The sequence below is a fragment of the Balaenoptera musculus genome, chromosome 2 (genome assembly GCF_009873245.2).
Source record: "Balaenoptera musculus isolate JJ_BM4_2016_0621 chromosome 2, mBalMus1.pri.v3, whole genome shotgun sequence".
Taxonomy (NCBI): domain Eukaryota; kingdom Metazoa; phylum Chordata; class Mammalia; order Artiodactyla; family Balaenopteridae; genus Balaenoptera; species Balaenoptera musculus.
In genome coordinates this window covers 7,163,335-7,187,537 of record NC_045786.1, presented here as the reverse complement: position 1 = coordinate 7,187,537, position 24,203 = coordinate 7,163,335, and the positions used below count along the sequence as shown (strand labels likewise).

General features: G+C 42.2%; 1 protein-coding gene across 8 annotated transcripts in view; it reads right to left on the bottom strand.

Annotated features, from left to right (window-relative positions):
- Window positions 1-108: 108 nt before the first annotated feature.
- The window catches only part of DCLRE1C (DNA cross-link repair 1C), a 129,506-nt gene continuing 105,411 nt past the window's right edge, over window positions 109-24,203 (bottom strand). For 4 of the 8 annotated variants that reach the window (XM_036841932.1, XM_036841933.1, XM_036841935.1 and 1 more), the window contains 11 exons: window positions 22,187-22,246; window positions 20,099-20,154; window positions 19,454-19,555; window positions 18,954-19,026; window positions 18,668-18,808; window positions 14,415-14,516; window positions 10,775-10,911; window positions 10,190-10,244; window positions 5,383-5,471; window positions 4,364-4,458; window positions 701-1,770 (listed from right to left, as the gene is read on the bottom strand). In XM_036841932.1, the coding sequence (XP_036697827.1) occupies window positions 770-1,770; window positions 4,364-4,458; window positions 5,383-5,471; window positions 10,190-10,244; window positions 10,775-10,911; window positions 14,415-14,516; window positions 18,668-18,808; window positions 18,954-19,026; window positions 19,454-19,555; window positions 20,099-20,154; window positions 22,187-22,246 (1,911 nt within the window). In that variant the 3' untranslated portion in view covers window positions 701-769. Of the gene's footprint in view, window positions 1,771-4,363; window positions 4,459-5,382; window positions 5,472-10,189; window positions 10,245-10,774; window positions 10,912-14,414; window positions 14,517-18,667; window positions 18,809-18,953; window positions 19,027-19,453; window positions 19,556-20,098; window positions 20,155-22,186; window positions 22,247-24,203 lie in introns of all 8 variants that reach the window. The other 4 variants (XM_036841940.1, XM_036841936.1, XM_036841937.1 and 1 more) reach the window with 2 other exon arrangements.

Below are 24,203 nucleotides of genomic sequence, written 5' to 3'. Positions count from 1 at the left end.
TTATTAAATCCACATACATAACTATGCAAAAACATAACCTATCGATGGACTTTAAGGAAGCTGAATGCCTTTTAAGTAAGTATTTTCTTTTAGCTTTTGATTTTACCACTGTATTCACACCAACACTCTTAAGTGATGGAACACCTGAGATAGGTAAGGGGCTGACTTTCTTCTGTCACCAAGTTTATTCTTTAAACTTGAAGTGTTTTTACAACCCAGGATATGGTCTGTCTTGGTGAGCGTTGTCCTGTGTAAACTTGAAAAGCGTGTATTCTGCTGTTGGATGTGTCAGTTAAATCCAGTTGGGTGGCGGTGCTGTTCAGTTCTTCTGTATCCTTGCTGATACTCTGTAGACTAATTCTGCTACAGCTGTAATTGTGCATTAGTTCGTCTTTCTCCTTGCAGTTGTTTTTGCTTTGTATATTCCGTAGTTGTACGGTACTTTTAGGATTCTGTCTCAGTGAACTGGATGTTTTATCATTAGTAACATAGCCACTCCATCTTTCTTTTAAGTAATGTTTACATGGTAAAGGTTTCCATCCTTTCACTGGTAAACCTACCCAAGCCTTTTGAAGTCAGCTTCCTATAGACAGTATATAGTTAGTTGGTTTATGGTTTTTCCTCTGTTTTGATGTAATTATTGATATGTTTGGATTTAGTTCTCCCATATCTTGTTTTCTGTGTTTTCCCTCTATTTTTTGGTCCTCCGTTTCCCCTTTACTTGCCACCTTTTAGGTTATAGGAACATTTTTAAGTTTTCCATTTTAGTTTATCTATTAGGATTTTGACTATTATCTCTTGGTATAGGTTTTTTAGTGGTTGCTCTAGAATGAGGTGAGCTTTTTCTTTTTTCAACTACTATCCTCTCCCCTGTTGCCAACTTCTCATAGAAATATTGTAAATGCTCTCGTGTAGGTAGCTCGGCTTCTGGAGTGGAGGGAATTTCAAAATCAGAGGAGCTTGGTGACTCTGCGCTGCTGCTTGGGTTTAGTGGCCTTTTCTCCTGAGGCGTGTGCTTCCCGCTGCTCAGAGTAGCCGTCTCTCCAGCACTAGAACCTATACTTACATCTTGATCTCTGATATTCAAATCAGAGTATGTGTCCTTTGGGCAAAGTACATTTTGTTCCATCTGAGGGGCAAGAGTGTTGTCTTTGATTCCTGGCCTGTAGACACGTCTGCTCGAGGAGGCCACGCCCCCACTTCTCTCCTGGGAAGATAGCAGAACAGTGTCGGACTGGCTGTCCCAGCCTTGACTTCCTTGTTCTGATATGTGTGTTGACTGAGAAGACGTCTGGGAAGAGATGTGAGTTGATTCCCCATCAGAGGAGTCACTGAAAAGCTTCGGAGACTGAGAGCCCCCTGCCTCTGTGGAGGACGGGAGGTTCTCCAGATAGTCATCATCAGTGAGGTCAGCACTTCTTTTAAAGAACACTTCCCACTGTGGTACTTCCCCATCAGCCCTCTTCTGGAGCTGGGGGACAGGACCCATGTCTCCTTGAGCTGAAGCTGGGATTTCGGATTCTTCATTTTCACTGTTGGATTCCTCACTTTCACTGTTGGATTCCTCACAATCTATAAAGTCTGCCCAAAGGAAAGTTGTTGGCATACTCTCTGCTCTGAAGCACCCTGTGCTTTCTCTCCGTTTTTGAGGCTGGTCTTGTGAAATCGCAGTCGTGGGCAATACCTCAGGGCGAAGAGTTTGCTGGCTTGGAATCTTGTGCCTTAAAGGTACTGGCAGAGGATCATCAAAGAGGTCACTGTCATCGTCCTCTGTGGGGTAAACAGAACAGGTGTGTAGGTAACACAGCATGCAAAAGGAACCAATTTGTACTTCTAATTAAAAATCCAATTTGTAGCTCTTAGCTACATTTTTTTAATTCATGGAATTGCAATTAATGGGAGTTCACTCTTCTTCCAAGAGAAGTTAAAAGGCCCCGTATTCTTGGGCTATTCTGAACAATTTATCTACCAGCCTTCAACTTGCCATAAAGCCAGGCTGTGCGTTGAGACAAAAGATCTGTGCTCCCCAAATAAGGCCACAGAGCCTTAATCATCAGTGGTTCTCCTCTGGAGAGCGTTTTAAATAAAACAGCTTTCTACATTTCATTTCAGACCTACTGAGTCCCTGAAAGTGGACCGAATAATTTATTTTTTAAGTTCTGCAGCTGATTCTGTACATCAGCTAGGTTTTCGAACCACCCAGACTAGGAGAGACGTTTGCAAACTCTGTGCTCTGCAGATAGATAAATAGATAGATAGATAGATAGTAGATGCTCAAGGAGTTGGCTGATTTAACAGAGACAGTTTTTTCCTAACGTTTTCCTTCTAGGAACATTTTCTGATACCTACTTTATGCATGTTATAGGCTGAATGTCTGTGTCCTCCCAAAATTCATAATTTGAATTTCTGACTAACTCCAATGTGATGGTATGTGAAGGTGGGGTCTTTAGACGATAATTAGCTCATGGGGGGGGGGGGGAACCCATGTGATGGGATTAGTGTGCCTGTGAGAAGAGGAAGCAGATGTCTCACTTTCTCCATGCCCGTGCACAGAGGAAAGGCCATGTGAGTGCACACCGAGAAGGTGGCCGAGAGCCAGGAAGTGGGCCCCTACTAGGCACCACATCTGCCAGCGCCTTGGTCTTGGACACCCCCGCAGCCTCCAGCACTGTGAGAAGTAGCCACCCAGTCTCTGGTCATTGTTACGCAGCCCTAGGCCAAGAGCACAGGCCACGAGAGACACTGGGGGGCACACAGATCGAGTCAGCTTTAACCAAGACACTGAACAAGCCGCACCTAGTGTCATTTTACTGTCTTATTAAGCATGCTGCACTAGCCTGGAGTGAGCCCCGTCCACTTACATTCTGAAAATGAGGAACCCTTATGTGGAGGGTGAGATTTCCATAAATTAAAATGACATGGCACGGAACTGGGGGGAAGACAAATATTTTCCTGCACTCTAATGGCACCTAACCTCAAAGAAGGAAATAAAATGCTCGTGAGGCTACTTGTTGTATAGGGCAGCTTATGTTCTAGTGCCGAACCTCGTGTTAAGAAGCAGGTAATTATACGTTAACTATTTTCCCACTGATGATAAAGGGTGTAGCTTAAAACTGCATTTTAAAAGCTGCTTTTAAAGGGAGGAGGAGGGGGAATAGAAACCGTCATCCAGCTCCCGTTTTACCAGTGAGGAGATAGGCCCGGAAAAGATGTGTGACAACGCACAGGTCAAGAAACCAAAGTCCAGTGTTCTATGTTACAACTATAGTTGTTTAAACAAACAGCTATTTATCTTCTTTTCTAAAGGACTTAAGGTGACTAAGATGTCTAGCTACTATACTTGGAGTACCCTAGTCTCCAAATTATGGCTTCATTTTGAGCCACGGATTAATACATTTGTTATAGCTCCTCCACCAATGTGCCAGTTACCTTTCTGTGGAACTTTTTTGTATCACCTCTAAGTTGGACAGTTTCATGTTCTTCTGGATCAGTGACTATACCAGTATCGTGGTATGTTTCAACTGTAAAAATAATCTGTCAAAACATTTTCACATTAACTCACCTGTATGTATCTGAAAAAAAAAGTAAAGTGTCTATACTGTTAGAAGTTTATTCTGACATTATGTATTCTTTCTGTTATGACAATATAAAAATTTGAAATTTCTCTCTATGAAAATGGGAAGGCATATAACAGAGAAAACATCACAATAAAGTGCTGAAATCCTTAACATTTACACAAACTGATAACACACCTAAACCTAATAAAAAAGGACTAATGTCATAATTCATAGGTACTTTCCACCATCGTGTACTGTTGATGTCTGTATAAACTGGTATAATCACACTGGAAAACAATTTGGCAATATGTATGTATCAAGCACCATAATTTCTACAATTTAACCCAATAATAATGAGAGCTGTGAAACAGACTTACATATAATGTGGCTCATCACAATGTTTATAATAGTGAAAAGTTCAAAATAACCTAACATGTACAACGACAGATTAAATATGCCATTATATAGTCACGGCATTCAAAAAATTACCAGACAGACGTGTAGAAAGGTGGGAAAATACCCTATATAATAAGGAAAAAAGTCAAAACTACCCAGAAATGATAAAATATGAGAGTAAATCTTCATTACCTTGGATTAAGCAATAGTTTCTTAGATATGACACCAAAAGCAAAAGCACAAGCTATAAAAGAAATTAGATAAATTGGACTTCATTCAAAATTAAAAATTTTACACTTTGAAAGACATCATGAAGAAAGTAAAAAAGACAGCTTTCACAGACCAGAGCATCCTGAAAAGCGGTCTTGCAGGGAAACCCACACCTGTGACTCCAGGGTCATTCTTCTTACCTGAGTCTAGGTGGATTGTTCTTGCTCTCTTCAATTTTCCAAGTGGTTTATACTTCGGCTTGGTACTTTGGGAAGATCGGCATAAAGGCTTTAAGCTGAAATGAATACGAATATTTTATTTTTCCTGTTGGGAAGTTGCTGGAATGTAAGCATCACTTTTAGAGATTATAAAAACCTAACTATGGGGGAAACCATACCACTACTTTTCAAAACTGAAAAGCAGTGTTTAATAATTAAAAATTACTTCGGGGACTTCCCTGGTGGCAGAGTGGTTACGAATCCGCCTGCCAATGCAGGGGACACGGGTTCGAGCCCTGGTCCGGGAAGATCCCACATGCCGTGGAGCAACTAAGCCCGTGAGCCACAACTACTGAGCCTGTGCTCTAGAGCCCGCGAGCCACAACTACTGAGCCTGCGCTCTAGAGCCCGCGAGCCACAACTACTGAGCCTGTGAGCCACAACTGAAGCTCGCGTGCCTAGAGCCAGTGCTCCACAAGAGAAGCCACCACAATGAGAAGCCTGCACACAGCGACAGAGTAGCCCCCACTCACCGCAACTACAGAAAGCCTGCGCACGTGCGCAGCAACGAAAACCCAACGCAGCCAAAAATAAATTTATTTAAAAAAAAAATTCAGTATAATAAAGTGGTAAATACAAGCACTTAAAACAACCTGGTAGATATTCATCTAATTGTAGGATTGGGGGGGAAAGCAAAACTTCTATCTTTGTTCTTACGCTGCAGAAAAGCAGGTCCTATTCTAATAACCTATTAAGTAATAGAGGAACACCTTCTGGCGTTCAGGGAATTCAGTATCGCAACGGCTTCCTTATGCCAGATTCCCAGAAGCGTTTAGGATTATACGTAACACACTCACTTGAAGAAAGCCCATATGCTCCCAACCAGTACCATATTTACAGCCACACCCATTTTACATCCTTGCCCCTGGTTTCCGGCCCAAAACTATTCTCTGGATCCATCCCGTCCAAAAACACAAGTCCCACAAGTAGTAACTACTCACATTTCTTGAACTTTACCCATAGTTGTGCCTAACGGAATGACATTTGGATATACATTCACAGGATAGATGTAGCTCAAGAAATCTTTAATCTGGAAGAAGGAAAATAAAATGCATCAGTTATCTCTACGGTGAAGAGCCCCGGGGTTAGAGCAGCAGATAAAGGGATGCGGGGAAAGAGAAGCAGAAGTCTCTCAAGACTGTGGTCCCAATGCCAGCTGCACGTGGGGAGCGCCTGGGGACCTCCTAGGAGCAGAGAGAGCCAACCCCAAATGTCCCCTAACTGAGCTATGATGGGGCCTGGAGGTCAGTAGGTTTGGACGTTCTTCAGGTGATTCTGTTCTCCAGTAAAGAGTGAGGATCACTGATGGATGCAGAGGCTCCATTTCTTCATATGACATTAGTTTCCTTATCTAGGGTCGCTCACCCGTAGTTAACCAATCCCCTTCAAGGAAGTGAGAATTCAGCTGAGTATTTAATACGCACAGGGAAACAAGGTCTTAGAATTGGCATTTCTTTCCTCCGACATATAATCGTTAGCAAAACCAAGGGGAACTACATCTTTGAGATCGCTTGATTTGTTCTCAGGGTTTATTCTAATCTAAACAGGGACAGCTACATGCCAAAATGTCATGAATACCTTGATTTTTCTGCAAAGCTCAGAATGCTAAACAGGAGGAATTCTGTCCCTATTCCTCAAAATATCTCTAACGACCCAGAAGAGCTTCTGCTTTGCCACTTATTAGATCTTGGTGAGCTTGTGATCTTGGTTAAGTTACCTAACGTCTCTAAGCCTTAGATTCTTCATCTAAAAGTATAAATGAGATAATGTGGGTAAAGTGCTTAGCCCTGGTACCTGGCACATAGTTAAACATTCAATAAAATTATCTATTACAAAGTTGGTAATGACAACGCAAAGATTTTTATTCCCTTCTGCAAATGGGGAGATGGAGACACAAAGTAATTATTAGTACCCAACTTTTTCAAATAAAGCACCAAGTCAAAAGAGGTAGGGAACCCAGGAATTATTAATAACTCCGTATTAAAATGGGAACCTTAAGACAGGGGAAAGACAGGAAGATCCAGTCTTTGGATACTGCTCATAAACAATTTCCTTTGTACTTTCAGAGCAGGCATGCAAAGAGAAGCCATTATTTACCTTGCCCACAACCTATATGATTTGCAGAATTAATGCAGAGTCGAGGCTGGTAGAAATCTGAGGCTTTTGAAGGGAATAAGAATGAAGAGAGTCAGGTCAGACCCACACCAGAAATGGTTCCTATCTACTCAGAGATGAAGTGGCCACAGGAAGACAAGAGATACCCAGTAGAGGGCACCCTCTCCCACTGGTCCACACCGATGCCCTTTCTTCAGGTGCCTGCCTTAAAACGCCCCATTAACACAGTCCGTTCTCCATCTGTGCAGCAGTTCTGCTCCGTAAGGTCACTGCAGACAGCAGACCACTGTTGCTGAGGGAAAGAAATGCAGTGTTTCCGCGAACCTCCAGTCACAGCGCTTTGTCAACCGATCAAGTACACAACCTTGTTTTATGTGTGCTTCTCTTTAAAGATATCGTACGTAGAATATACTTGAGTACTGAGCTCATAGCCAGTAGCGCTGCAGCTCACGCCTGAACAGAACTTATCCGACACAGGCACCGCCTCGGCAGGGCACATCTCGGCCTTCCTGAGCTTAGGAACACTTGCGAGCACTTCAGCGCTACGCTTGGAGGCTGTTTCAAACAGCAAAATCACCCCAAAAAGCACACAAATATGGAAAACTCAGCAGTAAGGAGACGGCAAAGAGGACACTCGTTTACAGCCTGGGAGCTGAAACAAGAAGGCAGGCGGCCACCACGTGCGACCTGAGTCGGGAATGTGCGTGTCAGGCGACTCAAATCTGCGGCCCTGCTGTGCACCACAGTCTGCAAACGACCACAGAGCGCCACTCGCGCTGATGTGGGGATTCAAACAAATGTCAGTGAGCAGGCAGATGTGTAAATGGGGCATCCGCAAATAATGAGGATCAGCCGTACTTGGGGGGGAAAAAAAGGAAATGATCTTTAAATCTATTCACATTCGTTTTCCTTTTTTTTTTTGGTCTCGCCACACGGCATGGGGTCTTCCTTCCCTGAACAGGGATGGAACCCGTGCTCCCTGCAGTGGAAGCGCGGAGTTCTAACCACTGGACCGCTGGGGAATCCCCCCTACTATTTACATTTTTAAATATAGTTCAGCATGTTCTATACACAGGATATAGGCGTATTAATTAAAGCAGTTTTCCGGAAAGCCTCTCTCTTCTCACCGGACACAGTGAGAGAAGATGAGTAACCAGAGCTCAGGGTAGCCCCGCCACGGGCAGGATAACTGCTCTCATCCGAGGAGAGAGGGAAGAGAGGAAGCAGGCCAGCCGCTCCACCCCTCTACCCAAGCGGCAGGGAGATGCCTCCCCGCTGGGAGCTAACTTCCTAGAATCCCAGGAAGGCTATGCTTCCCAACTTGGCTGCTAACTATACTGAAGAAGAGAAAGAAGAGCAGTTATGATTGAAAAGTTTTCCCCAGTTAGAAGCCCTCCCTGTGGCTGAGGCAGAAAAGGATGCTGAGGGGTAAGAGGAAGGTTGAGCAACAGTGATGCTGGGCCAGACGCCAAACCCAGGACAAACCACCAGGAAGGGGCTTTGACAACAACCTAAAAGCCAGGAGAAACTGATAAAGAAAACATTAACTAAATTATACCATCCAGATGAATTACTTCCAGGCTACTCTCAAATAATCCATTGGTACCTGGAAGCTAAGCCCAGTTATTGAACAGAGATGTCATTGTGATACTTTGATAATAAATAATCATTTACAGTTTTCTGGCTGACTTGATAAGAATGCTGCCACCTGACCCCAAGGTTCATAGCAGCACAATTTACAATAGCCAAGACATGGAAGCACCCTAAGTGTCCATCCACAGAGAAATGGATAAAGAAGATGTGGCACATATACACAATGGAATATTACTCAGCCATAAAAAAGAATGAAATAATGCCATTTGCAGCCACATGGGTGGACCTAGAGATTATCATACTAAGTGAAGTAAGTCAGAGAAAGACAAGTATTATATCACTTATATATGAAATCTAAAAAGTGATACAAATGAACTTATTTACAGACATAGAAAACAGACTTATATTTACCAAAGGGGAAAGGGGGCAGGGGAGGGATAAGTTCGGAGTTTGGGATTAACAGATACACACTACTATATATAAAATAGATAAACAACAAGGACCTACTGTAAGGCACAGGGAACTATGTTCAATATTTTGTAATAACCTATAAGGGAAAAGAATCTGAAAAAGAATGTAGATAAATATATATATTTATATATATAAATAACTGAGTCACTTTACTGTACACTAGAAACTAACACAACGTTGTAAACCAACCATACTTCAATAAAAAATTTAAAAAAAAAAAAAAGAACGCTGCTACCTGGAGCTCTGCAAGAATCCACCTGTTCAAATCATCACCATGCCCATGCTCACTACTGCAGAGCTATATCCATGTACCCCCAATACAAAAATAATCATTATCAGGGAAATGCGTTAAGTGCAGAAAGGGCAAAACTAAAATTATGTATGACTTAAAGTGTCATAAAAAAGCCAGCTTTTATATTGCTTTTTCTCCAATACTTGAAATTACTGAATCCCTGCACTTGTAAGATGCTAGCATTTACTTTGGAAATGCATGAGGATTCTGCAAATAAATTATGTATGTCAGGTTCCCATTCTAATATGTCAATTTCCTATATAAAAAGTACCATAACAGGGACTTCCCTGGTGGTCCAGTGGTTAGGACTCCGAGCTTCCACTGCAGGGGGCACAGGTTCGATCTCTGGTCGGGGAACTAAGATCCCTCATTTCATGTGGCACAGCCAAAAAAACAAGTACCATAACAAAACCATTTTAAGCCCTCTTCAACTGAGTAATTCTACTATACTAGATCCTAAGGACAGGGTCTACACCTCAGTCACCTTTGTTCTTCCTCATTGCTGAATATTCAGGACTATTTTTTAAACGGCTTTTCAGTACTGTCAAATTTTGGAAGAGGCCAAGAATCTGGACAGTACCCTAAGGCTACCAGTAATGAGATTTTATCTGCAGTACTCCTTCAAATAAGACTTACGATTCTTTTTTTTTCAATCTTCTTTTTTTCTTACTGAAGTATAGTTGATGTACAATATTATATGTAAGTTACAGGTATACAATGCAGTGATTTACAACTTTGAAAGGTCATACTCCACATATAGTTATTATAGAATACTGGCTATATTCCCTGTGTTGTATAATGTTGGAGTATCTTCTTTTATCTTCTTAACTGTTACTTCCTTGGGGAAGCTTTTTATGTTTTGCTTGTTTGCTTTTTAATTTTATTTATTAAACTATAGTTGATTTACAATATGGTGTTAGTTTCAGGTGTACAGCTTCAGATTCTTTTCCATTATAGGTCATCACAAGACACTGAATACAGTTCCAAGTGCTATACAGTCAGATTTACGATTTTTTAGGACACATGAACAGAACTGAAGTGGGGAATTTAAAATACATTTAGAAAGCAAGTTGGAAAGAAAACCTTAATCATATGTTTTCTTCAATGTTTAGGCTGAAAACAAGTGATGATAGCAATTTCCTTTAGACTTAGTAACACAGCTCATCCACTGAGATGTCTTCCCTGCATTTCTTTAGGAAAAGCCACAACCAATCTTAAGCGGTAGAAAAAGAGATGCCCGCATAAGCCACGAAGGGGAGTATATGGGGTCCTCTTACCTCACTGTAGGAGGAGTGAAAAGAAAAGCAGGCTCTGTACGAACTCTCTCCAGTCCTAAAGTGAGATGAAAACACAAAATTAAAGGTCACTTGTCAAAACTAAGCTAAGTTCTAAATTTCAAGTCTTCTTATTCAGGCTCCTGCAGTATGAAATCACCTTACCATCAAGAATTTCTTCCTGGGACAAGGGGGAACTCTTTCCAGAAATGTAAATTTTTGTAGACATTCTGAATGGCCAGCGTTAAGGAAATTTGCTAAAACATGATGATGAGCATGGGACTCCTCTACTCCACCAAAAGCTTCTACTTCCTACAACGTCAGTTCCTAACTCCCTGCCAAGCAAGACGCCCTGTCTCTAACCCTCTCATCTGTCTAACTCAAGTAGACCCCAGGAAATACTGGCTAATGGTATTAGCCAATAGACAGCTTTGAAAGCCGCATCTCTTTAGTTTAAATAGAGTTTAAATTTCAGAAGTTATTTTCCACAATGATAATATATCCTCTTCTTAGGCTTAGGCTAGATTGCATTTCAGCTATCGATTTACCTCAAAGCAAGGTTTCTCTCGAAAGACGCTGCTTGCTTACCTCGCAATGACGTTGGTTTTTCTGGCTCTTTCTCCAAACCACATAGTGGATGGTTTAATGCTGATTGTGTGGAGTGGAAGTCTATTTTTGGAGGTAAAGCCACAGGGTAACTTATTCCACTGAAAATATTCCTCTGCCTAAAAAAGATTTTAAAAATACAGTAAAACAGTTTAATATTTTCAACAAATCTGTTTGTAGGCAGGGTCTCAAAAACAAATGTAGATGAGTTTTCAGACAAGAAAAAAAAAATATATATATAGACATGAGGAAACAGGTAAGTCCAAATTGAGGAATGTTCCACAAAACAACTGACCTGAGCTCTTCAAATATGTCAGTGTGATGAAAGAAAAGCAAAAGGTTTGAGACTTGATCTACGTCAAAAGAAACTGAAGAGGCCTGAGCAAATGCAAAAGATGATTCTTAATAAAATCCTGGATGATTTTATTAAGAGCAGGAGGCCCTGCTCTTCCCTCCACAAGCCATAAGGACACGATTGGGACAACTAGGGAAATCTGAATATGGACTCCATCAGGGCCAGTAGTGTCGTATCAACGCTAAACTTCCTGCGTGTGGGAACTGTACTGTGGTCGTGCAGGAGAACGTCCTTGTTTACGGCGAAGTGTCATTGCATCTGCCACTGACTCTCAAGTGGATTAGGGGGTGGGGTGCTAGTTACACAGAGACAGACAGACAGACACAGAGTGCGTCAGGGGGCAGACGTGACGGTGTTAACACACTGGAGAAGCCAGAGGAAGAAGACGCGGTGTTCGTATGACCCAGCGATTCCACGCCCGGGTGTATATATCCAGAAAAAAAACCAAAAACACTAATTTGAAAAGATACATGCACCCCAATGTTCATAGCAGCATTATTTACAACTGCCAAGGTATGGAATCAACTTAAGTGTCCATCAACAAATGAATGAATAAAGAAGATGTGGTGTATAAAAATATATACAATGAACTACTACTCAGCCATAAAAAAGAATAAAATTTTGCCACCTGCAACAACATGGATGGACTTGTAGGGTATTATGCTAAGTGAAATAAGTCAGACAGAGAAAGACAAATACTGTATGATATGATATGTAGAATCTAAAAAATACAACAAACTAGTGAATATAACAAAACTCACAGATACAGAGAATAAACTAGTGGTTACCAGTGGGGAGAGGGAAGGGGGAGGGGCAAATAAGGGTAGGGGACTAAGAGGTACAAACTCTTAGGTTTAAAATGAGCTACAAGGATATACTGTACAACACAGGGAATGAAGCCAGGATTTTATAGTAACTATAAATGGAATACAACCTTTAAAAACTGTGAATTGCTACATTGTACACCTGTAACGTATAACATTGTACATCAACTACACTTCAATTTAAAATAAAAGAGTACACGGTGTTCCTTGTACTAGTCTAACAAATTTACTGCTTTAAAATCTATCAAAACAAAGTTGGAGAGGAAAGTAACATGTGTTTTTAAAAGGTTGAAAACCAATGGGACTATTTTCCCAAAGACATTACATTTAGATAGGAATCCTTCAAAATCATGAACACTCCATCCAAATCAACTACCATCGGAGCACTTGCGGTGCTGTTTCTCACGAGGCCGTGGATGAGAGCGCTTCAGGGCTGTGCAGGCTGTTCTGCTGAATCTTTTTAAGGCCATGTGACCTGAGACACATACCTTAAGCTGCTAGAAGTAGTGTTTCAAGGCGAGTAGCCATGTGGGAAATGACAGGGGTAGAGTTAAGCTACTTTGTGGTTTGTGAGAAAATTCAGAGCAAAAAGAAATCTGCCAATTAAAATATTTACGGGGCATGGTAGGGGCAAAGGCTACAAGTCCAACAGAAAAAGGACAAAACAGTTTCTACCTTGTATCTACACTGTTTTCATCCATCCATTCACTGCGTGTGTGTGTGTGTGTGTGTGTGTGTGTGTGTACATACACACACAGAATGATGAAATAAATTCATGGTGCAAGTTATAGTATGCAGCTGACCAATCATCAAAAGTAATTTCTTACCTCGTAGCTCTCCTGCAGTGGTCTGAAATAGAATCTCCCATGCTATGGATACGAATCGGTTTTTGTTGTTGTTGTTGTTGTTAAATTTTGCTTTACGTTAGTGCTGAGCAACTTTACTTTAGGATTTTGGCTGATGCAGCTAATATTACTGGTTTTTAAAAAATTTTTATTTATTTTATTTATTTTTATTTTTGGCAGTGTTGGGTCTTCGTTGCTGTGCGCAGGCTTCTCATTGCAGTGGCTTCTCTTGTTGCAGAGCATGGGCTCTAGGCGCACAAGCCTCAATAGTTGGGGCACATGGGCTCAGTAGTCGTGGCTCGCGGGCTCTAGAGTGCAGGCTCAGTAGTTGTGGCTCACGGGCCTAGTTGCTCCGCAGCATGTGGGATCTTCCCGGACCAGGGCTCGAACCCGTGTCCTCTGCATTGGCAGGCGGAGTCCCAACCACTGCACCACCAGGGAAGCCCTAATATTACTGTTACAATGATTATCTAAATGTATAAATGCACTGTTTACTAAAATAAAAATTACTCAGCATATGAACGCTAAGATTAAAGATTTAGAGAACAGTTAGGATCACAAATACCCCTACATTTGAAGATCACTAATTAGTAGCAGTGACACTGAATGACAATATAAATTAAAATGGAAATGTTAAAGGCCAATTTAAAATTTAACACCTGGCAGTTAATAAGAGAAGGGAGTTCTATGGTGGCATCAGAAAACCAATTACCAGTGAGTTTCAAAGACACTGAAAACATTCATATGAAATTGGACCAGCAATACATGTAACTATTTCAAAATTCAAAGCAAAGTTATATCTAGATATTTATCTCAAATGAGGAGAAGAAAAATAAAGTTTATAAATGCACACGTGTCATGAGTCTCAGAAGTAAATCAAGGGCTTTCCTGGTGGCACAGTGGTTAAGAATCCGCCTGCCAATGCAGGGGACACAGGTTCAAGCCCTGGTCCGGGAAGATCCCACATGCCGCGGAGCAACTAAGCCCGTGTGCCACAAGTACTGAGCCTGTGCTCTAGAGCCCATGAACCACAACTACTGAGCCCGTGCGCCACAACTACCAAAGCCCGCTCGCCTAGAGCCTGTGCTCCGCAACAAGAGAAGCCGCTGCAATGAGAAGCCCGCGTCCCTCAAGGAAGAGTAGCCCCCTCTCGCCGCAACTAGAGAAAGCCCACGCAGCAACGAAGACCCAACGCAGCCAAAAATAAATAAATAAATTTATTTTTAAAAAAAGTAAATCACAACGGTTGTGATTGTTTTCTTAAATTATAAGCTCTAACATATTACTAATTTCCTTACAAATTAACTGTTCATTACATAAGTCATTACAAATAAACACATATCAATTGTATAAATATATTTCATTAAAAATTAAAAGCATTGAATATCTGTGTCTGTTTCCTAATTAGGAAGTTTAAGGTAATGGAATACAGTGATGTGTGGTTGCATGACCTTGACCTACTAACAAGGTCTCAGCCTTGGTTTTTCCATTTGTAAATTGAAGAGCCAACAAAATGGAATTTCTGAGGTTCCTTCTGGACCTAAAATTCTGTTTTTCATGGATCACACAAACAATTAGAGAAACACTTCACCACATACCTTTGGATGCCGACACGCATGGATCTGAGTGTCACGGTCTGTTGTGAGATGATGAAGGATGTCAGGCATGTTTCGAAACATGTCTAGTTTATCCACGTGCACCTGAGGAAAACAACACAAATAAAGCACATTATTGGAATTGTATTTCCTGTAAGTAAAGTGTTCAAGGGTAATTAGGCAAAGGCAAATCATCTAGTTAAAACTAAGTCTTTCTTCTTCCTCAAAGCCTAGTTTTCAGCTCTTTCAACGCAGGACGCTGAGATCCCATTCCCAGCAGTCGGCGTTACCACCCGTTGTGGGTGGTAATGAAAAGTCTGGCGACTCGGCTGGTGGATTTCACTGGATCAATCCATCAAGAGTCATTCGATTCATATTTATTGTGCACCTGCTCTATGTCAAGCTTTATTCTAAATATGGGGTGTACTGCAGTGAACAATCAAGAATCACTTGCTCATGGAATTCCCTGGCGGTCCAGTGGTTAGGACTTGGCACTTTCACTGCCGGGGCCCGGGTTCGATCCCTGGTCAGGGAACTAAGATCCTGCAAGCCATGAGGCACAGCCAAAAAATAAATAAAATAAAATAAAATACTAAAAAAAAGGAATCACTTGCTCATGAAGACACACACAACATGCTGCATATGGGCAGCTGGGGGAGAGGGAGGCCAGTGGGACAAGGAAGTGGAGACCCAGATCCTCCCTTTCCACACACCTCTTTATTGGATGAAAAGGAGGAGGGCAGATGCAAAAAAGCAAAACAAAACAAACCTCGGCCAATGTAGAATTTTAAAGCGAATACGTTTTAAATTGTTAAAACCCACATGTCAGTTTTACTTAAATCTTCTTTTCTGGGTAGTTTTGAGTAAACAGCAAGTACCTAAATCAATACAAGGATAGTGAAATAGCATTCCCCAAAAAAGTATTCTCATTTTGAAGTCTGAATAACAAAACAGTTTAGAATAATTTTAAAGCGCTGTGGTAATTAATACCAAGACAGGTATAGAAAGAACCCGAGCATGGGACTTCCCTGGTGGTGCAGTGGTTAAGAATCCGTCTGTCAATGCAGGGGACACAGGTTTGAGCCCTGGTCCAGGAAGATCCCACGTGCCGCGGAGCAACTAAGCCCGTGCGCCACAACTACTGAGCCTGCATGCTGCAACTACTGAAGCCCACGTGCCTAGAGCCTGTGCTCTGCAACAAGAGAAACCACCGCAATGAGAAGCCTGTGCACCGCAACAAAGAGTAGCCCCCGCTCGCCGCAACTAGAGAAAGCCCGCGCGCAGCAACGAAGACCCAACACAGCCAAAAAATAAATTAAATTAAAAAAAAAAAAAAAAGAACCCGAGCATGACTTCTTACTTAACCTGTGATATCCTGTGACTTATCCTTATTCCTCTCACTACCTGTTTACTAATGACTAACAAGAAGTAACAAGGAATTGACTTTTCTGGCCTAAGAAGGAGATCAAAGAGGTAAATTCTGAGATGTACAGAGAAACAGGGAGAAACTTTCATCCTCACAAAAATGAAGATGCTTGAAAAGGTTGCCATAAATCATCTCTCAGGTCCCTCTATCAAAAAACCTCACCAGGGGCTTCCCTGGAGGTCCAGTGGTTAAGACTCCACGCTTCCACTGCAGGGGGCACAGGTCCAATCCCTGATCGGGGAACGAAGATCCCGCAGGCCGCCCGGCATAACCATAAATAAATAAATAAATTTTTTTTAATTAAAAAACCTCACTGTTCTCCCTTTTAAGATTCCTTCTCTAGAATTGTTTCTGACCCCTACAGAGGGATTAAGAGACTTGAAAGAGGCCTCACTCCGGGGTGACTCCGGGGTCACCTTCCTAAGGCCTGCTTTCTCTCCCCCCCACCCCCGCTCCATCCCCGGACCCCTTCTCAGCCCAGGGTTTCTCCCTACGAGGCCTCAGAGCTGGAGGAGCTTCCAGTCTTTTCGATTTCACACACCACTAAAATTCACAAAACAAATTTGGGACTGGTAAGTGGTTGCTACCTTTATATTTTGCCAAGAGAGGACGTGAGGAAAAAAAAAAAAAAAAAGCAAATAGTAAAATGTGTGCAAGTGTGTGCACACATACAACCTATTATCACTGTGATTTTAATTTAAAGGACCATCTGAACACCAAAAAACATAAGAACGACAATCTCAGAATGAAAGCAAGTCCTTCCCAAAATGGAGAATTGGCAGCTTTACACCAAAAACATTTGGACACAAAAACTTAAGGAAGGAAGAAATTAAGGAAAGAAGGGCTTAGGAAGTTAGGGCTTAGGGAGGGAGGGAGGGAGGGAGGGAGGAAGGGAGGAATTTTTTAAATTGCAAACGCAGAAGCACTAAATCTTTTCAGTTTTACTAAATTACGTTGTACATAAGTGTTAAGTTCTTAGCACAAGTCTGTTAGCTGGGGGATCGATAGTAAAAGTTGACGAACGAAGTAGAATTTAAATTTCCAACTCGTTCCAGCGTTTCATTTTGTTCGGAGTCGCCACCAAAACTCCATCTCCTCTCACGGGACGTGGGCGCTGCGGGAAGCACGTGGCCTGCTCACCCGGCCGCCTGGGGTCCCGAGAGCCCAGCACCGAAGGCTGGAAGGGACGGGTGAACACTGGCTCCCAGCCTGACCTGATGTGAGTCCTCCACGGGGAGGGGGCTCAGTGCCCCAGGACGGTGTTCTTCACACACTTCTGATCATGACTCCCAGTAAGTATGTTTCCACGGCAACCGAGGATGCATACGCAGCATTTATGTACAGACGGTCCCAACTTGGGATGCTCGACCCAGGATTATTCAACTTTGCGATGGTGAGAAACCAATATGCATCCAGTAGAAAACGGACTTCGGATTTTGAGTTACAATCTTTTCCTGAGCTGGCGGTACGATCCTCTCTCGTGATGCTGGTCAGCACCGCAGCAAGCTGCCGCCCCAGAGAGCCACGCGATCGCGCGGGTGAACGGCCACCGTCCACACACCGACCACCGTTCTGGACCCAGACAACCATTCTGGTTTTCACTTTCACTACAGCACTCAATAAATTACACGAGACACTCCACACTTTATCGTAAGATAGGCTTTGCGTTACATGATTTTGCCCAACTGTAGGCTAATCTAAGTGTTGTGAGCATTTTTTTTTTTACATCTTTATTGGAGTATAATTACATTACAGTGTCATGTTAGTTTCTGCTGTACAACAAAGTGAATCAGCTATACATATACATATATCCCCATATCCCCTCCCTCTTGCATCTCCCTCCCACCCTCCCTATCTTACCCCTCTAGGTGGTCACAAAGCACCAAGCTGATCTCCCTGTGCTATGCGGCTGCTTCCCACTAGCTATCTGTTTTACATTTGGTAGTGTATATTATGTCCATGCCACTCTCTCACTTCGTCCCAGCTTACCCTTCCCCCTCCCTGTGTCCGCAAGTCTGAGCAGGTTTAAGGTAGCTGAGGCTAAGCTATGATGTTCAGTGGGTCAGGGGTCTTTAAATACATTTTTAAAATTTATTTATTTATTTATTTATTTATTTATGGCTGTGTTGGGTCTTCGTTTCTGTGCGAGGGCTTTCTCTAGTTGCGGCGAGCGGGGGGCCACTCTTCATCGCGGTGCGCGGACCTCTCACTATTGCAGCCTCTCTTGTTGCGGAGCACAGGCTCCAGACGCGCAGGCTCAGTAGTTGTGGCTCCCGGGCCTAGTCGCTCCGCGGCATGTGGGATCTTCCCAGACCAGGGCTCGAACCCGCATCCCCTGCATTGGCAGGCGGATTCTCAACCACTGCACCACCAGGGAAGCCCCTTAAATACATTTCTGACTCAATGAGATTTTCAACTTACGATGGATTTATTGGGCTGTAGCCCTGTGGTTAAGTCGAGGAAGATCTAGATATGTACGTGTCTGATTCCCCACATAAATTTTCACAAGACAATGTTTATTCTGACTGTAAGCAATACACTCAGATATTTCCTAGTTCAAGTTTATTCTCATTGCTGGTCACAAACACTGAATTTATTTCATGACCCACAGTTTTGAAAAAATACTTCCTTTAGGGGACTTTTCACCAAAGGGCTCTTCCCACTGTCAACTCCTCCCAAGAGGAAGCGAAAAAACAAAAGATGACAAAGGCTGCGTCCGTCTGTCATGGTTTCCAGTCTGGGGGGACTCTGGGGGGAAACGGGGAAGGAGGGGAAAGGCAGAGTTGGGAGGATGGAAAGGACCAAGAGGAAGGAGAGAGCCGTCAGGCACCTGGACTCCGAACTCCTCGCTGAGGTTGGTGAAGAGATACTCGTACCCGTAGGCGGCCTTGCAGCTCAGCCACACCACGTGGTACGGGCTCCGCGTGATCCAGCTGCGAACCAGCTCCAGGATCCCACGCAGACACTCCTCCTGGGCGGGAAGGTTCAAAGGCAGTTAACGTTGTTCCGTTCTCAGGATTCCCAGATATTCACGCAAATGGGGACAATTACCATGCGATCTGTTATCCCACAAACTTCCCTCTAAGAAATGTGCACCATGCCCCAGGGAGACGTACCCGACTAGGAATTTGGTAATATTTCGGATCACAGAAAGTCGTGTCTAAGTACACACTCTGGATGTCTTTCACTCTGAAAACAAAAATGAAACAAGGGGTGTGACTCACCTCATGGGAAATAAAAATATGGATAAAATCTAAACTCTTCGTTAGAGACAGAAAATCTAGACATCCAAATGGATGTTCCATTTGGAATTTTTTTTTATTATCAACTTTGTCAGGAAATGATTTCCATATAACAAAATAACACAGATTTTGCATATGCGGTTCAGTGAATTTTGACCAATTCACGTAACTACTACCCCGGTCAACACACGGAATGTTACCATTACCTCATTTCAAGAGGAAAAGTTTGCTTTCCTGTTACAAATGTTATTATAATCGAGTTAGACTTCTAATAGAAACAAAGGCTCATATTTGGGGGGGGGGGTGGGGGGAGAACAATAACACCTTGAAAACAGTGCAGCCTTAACATTCAGGAATCAGGCAAAGACCAGTACCTGCCCCCGGAGTGCAGGGGCTCCACCCTGGCAACTTCTCCTTTCGCCAATCTGAAGTCTCCCGTGTACAAGACAGTCCCATTGTTGCCCTGAAACAAAAACCTGAAAAGGGTACAGACCGCAGTGACTGCTAAGTCTCATGCAAACTCCTAATAAAGCAAATATATACTAAGTCCACAGCCCACGTTGCCTGCCAAGCACACCCACTATGATAAGGTGATCATGGAACTTCCACAGCACTAAACCACACCAGGCACTCAGCTGCACCTCTTCCCAAAGGAGGAAAATAATAACATGATGGAGATATCGCTGAGTTTGCAAGAGATGTCCTCTGAAATACATCAGCACCTTCCACTGTATACTGAGATCACCCCTGCTCGTGGAGAGAAAAATCCATGTGATGGGAAAATGCAAAGCCAGTGGAAAGACTGCTGCTGAAGACTTCCATTGTAAGAAAGCCACGTTTCGAACGTGACTGGCACCTCAGTCCCCCAAGTTCAATTTGGAAGCTAAGATTACAGGAATTGCCATCATAAGACTCCAACCTCCCTGTACAGGTTATTTTCTAGACCCTACAAGTTTATTTCTACAAATATAATACATATCTACACAAAATAAATGGGCAAAATAGATGAGCCCCCTTACATAACTGATCCTGGGCAATGACCAGCTGGTAAGAGAGTCACAACAATCTCTTCCTTCTAAAAAGAAAATAAAAGAAGAAAATAATAATCATAGAAGTTATCATTAGGACCCAGCTAAACAAAGCCCTCCTGAATACAACACACGCAACTACTTCCCAAGAAAATGGTGTGCCTTTCTCCTCATTTCCCCACTCTCCAAACCCTGGAAACAAGTGGAATCCTCACCCACAAACAAATGGTTAAACGTAGAGTTACAATGTGACACAGCAATTCCACTCTTGGGTATGCACGCGAGAGACGCGAAAACTTCGGTCCACACAAAACGTGAACGTTCACCGCAGCATTATTCATACTAGCCAGAGTAGAAGCAGCCAACATGTCTACTGGCTGATGATTGAACCAGCAAAATGAGGTCCATCCATACAATGGAATATTCTTTGGCCAAAAAAAGAAATGAAGAGCTGATACATCCTACACCATGGATAAACATTGAAAGCATTATGCAAAGTGAAAGAAGTCACGAAAGACCGCATACTGTATGGGTCCATTTAAATACAATGTCCAGAATGGGCAAATCCATAGAGACTTACACTAGACTAGTAGTGGCCAGGAGCTGGGGGGAGGGAGAAACAGGGTCCCGTGTTTCTTTCTGGGCGATGAAAATATTCTGAAATTGATTGTGGCAAAGGATACACAACTCTGTGAATACACTAAAAGCCACTGAATAGTGTACTTTAACTGGGGTGAATGGTACGGTATGTGAATTATGTCTCAATAAAGCTGTTGTTTAAAAAAAAAAAAAAAAGGAATTCTCTGGCAGTCAAGTGGTAAGAACTCCACGCTTCCACTGCAGGGAGCACGGGTTCGATCCCTGGTCAGGGAACTAGGTTCCTGCAAGCCGCACGGACAGTTAAAAAAAAAAAAGTCTGACGCAGCCTGGTCCCAAGTCACCAAGCAGCACGCTGTGCTGCCCCGTTAGGCGGAGCCTGATGGGCACTACAGCCTCTCGGGGCTCAGTACGCGGCGGGCAGAGCTCTGGTTGCGTCAGCTCTCCACTCGACCACGGTAACTCCCCCTGGATGTCTGACGTCGTTGTTCCAAAGGCCCTTTAGAAGGGGCTTTCTCGCTGGTTGGAGCTGGAGACACACAAGTCTCAGTGGGAGAGGAGAAATGGAAAGGACCAGAGTGGGGCAGCTGGACTCAGCTCACCAAGAGCCACCTGCTGCCCGGTGCCCGATTCTGAGAAAGCGTTTCACCAACACACATTACAGGCCACCGGGCAGTGACAGCATGTCCCCAAAAGTGTCAGCTAACCAAGCTCAGGATGGCACTTAGGAAGGTTCAGGCCATCCCTTTCCCCTCCCTCAGGACAGTATGTCTAGAAGTACTCCAATGCCTGATCTCCTCCAGGGAGGACATGTGAAAGGTCGGCCCCTGTCCCATCACAGTCACACCACCAAGGACACCCTTCAGAGTTAAACGTGTCCACAGAGCAGGTTCTAATCGGGCTAGCTACGGAACAAATATTAACGAGATTTGCCATAAGATAGGAAAACACCGCCTAGCCCTAGGTATAATTTGAGATAAAAATAAATAAATACAGAAAAGGTGGGTTGGTACTCCTACTTACTATTAAAAAAGATAAATGCACAACACAAAAGTACCTGCCTCTAAATTTAAGGACAAAAAAATAAATTGGATCCACTTGGACAATGTCTTTTTCTTGAATACGAAAATGATTCAGAAAAAAAATCACAATATACATAAACTTGCTGCAAAAACAGTTTTATATCTTGAACATTATAATAAACTTAATAAATGTGACAATCACACCGTATGGTAATATCATTACTATCGAGCTCCTATAGTTAGCATGTGATACTAAATAGAAGCAGTTCTGACATGGTCCAGTCCTTCAGATGTAGAAAATAAATACATCACAAACGTTTTTTTCCCTACAAACTCACTCATTTACTATAAATTTTATTTCTGGTTACATGAGCAATCAAATCAAGGAGAAAGATAAACAATCATTTAATGCTGAGTATAATAATAATTTTTAAAAACACAGTATTTAATATTTAGTTACCTCGCCTGATGCTTCATCAACTAAAGATATCTGGGTAGGAGTTTCAATTTCAATGGATATCTATTAAAATAAAATAAGAGGTCATGTATACATTGTATTATACATTTTCATGGTTTTTCATGGCTTTACATGCCTTTGCCATCTCAAACACAGAAAGGGAACTAAGAGACGTTACAGAGTCTCTGTGGAACAATTTCTGATTTCACTATAATAATGGTTTAACAGCCCCAAAACATGATAAAGCTAATACAATACCTTTCCTGAGGTTGATGTGGCAATATGGATTGGATGCCTTATAAACTTACACATCCTCAGACGCAGCGATTCTACATCTATGAATTCAATTTTCCTCCCTTCACCTCCCCACGTATCCTATGTGTTTAGCTTTTCTGCTGCAGAACACAGTCTGCCATCAGTCCATGGCATGTTGGCCTAATTCACAGATTTGAGCTGCTATGAAAAGGTCGGAGTGTACGTGCACATTTTACTAGAAGAGCAAGGAGCACAGAGAGGCATTCAGTAAGTAGCTGATGAATAAACATAATTTCCCACCTTTTTAGCCCACTGATGTCATAAAATTTACAGTGACTGAGATTCAGGTGTGAAAATATCCTTGCATTTCTGGAATAAACACACTGTATTCATGATACACTATTTTTTAATACTGTGAGATTCAGTCAGCTATGACCTTAATTAGGACATTCACATGTGAAATGGCCTTTTGTTCCCCATTTACTATCATTATCCATTTTGCCAGTGAGGTTGAGCAGCTTATCTTTTCAGTCTCTCCTACAATAGGGATTATTTGTTCTTTGAACATTTGGCAAAATGCACCTATAAAACCATCTGGGTGTGGGGCTTTTTTGAAGAAGAGATCTTTGAAAACTGTTTTAATGTCTTTGATGCCTACTTCTTTATTCAAGTGGTCTACTTTTCTTGCCTCAATTTGGTATTTTCCTACTTTTCCAGTATTTATCCACTGTGTCTAAATTATTGAACATACTATCATATTAATTTTCAAAACAAGGCATTGCTATTATTAATAGCTATTTTCCTTTTTATCATTCTGTATTTTTATATGCATCTTTGTTTTTTTAATCGATCTTGGCAAGATTTATCTCTATTTCATTTTGGGTTTTTTTGTTTGTTTTGTTTGTTTGCTTTGGCCACACTGTGCGGCATGTGGGATCTTAGTTCCCCAACCAGAAATCAAACCTGCATCCCCTGCATTGGAAGCACGGAGTCTTAACTGCTGGACCACCAGGAAGTCCCTAAATTTATCTCTATTTCTCTAGAAACCAGCTTTGACTTTTGTTAATCTTCCCTTTTATTTTCTGTGGTAGTTAGTCTCTATATCACTAACCTGTCCTTTTCTCTCTATTATTTTCTTCTTTCACATATCCTTAGGTTTGCTTTGTTGCTCCTTTTCATTCTTCTTGAGTCAAAGACTTATTCCATTTAGCTCCAGTCTGTTTTCTAAGAAATGCATTTAATGCTCGCAATTTCCCTTCAAGTACTAACTTAGCTGTGCTCCACACACTTTGACATGTCACACTTTCATTGTCCATCAGTCCTAAGTATTGTATGTTTTTCTTTACAATTTCTTCTTTAACCTAGAGTTGCTTGTGGTATGCATTTAGCTCCCATATGTACGGGATGATTTTAACTCTCCTTGTATTTCTGATTTCCAACATCATTGTATTATGGTAAAAGAACAGATCACTAGGATTTCTTGAAACTTCTTTAGTGACGTAGTACATGCTCAGCTTTGGTAAACGTTCCAAGTTTACCCAAAGATCTTTTCTCTGTTCGGTTTAAAGCTCTGTGTTTCGATTGGTTCACGTGTACTAATTATGCCATTTAAATCTTCTGTATATTCACTTACTTCCCGTCTCCTTCATCTTTCAGCTTCTGAGAGTGGTCTGCTAAGCTCTCCAGCTACCACTGTTGAGGTGCCCGTCTTCCTTAGATTATGAGGTGGCCTTGAACTGCACCCACTCAGCTGAGCTGGAATTAT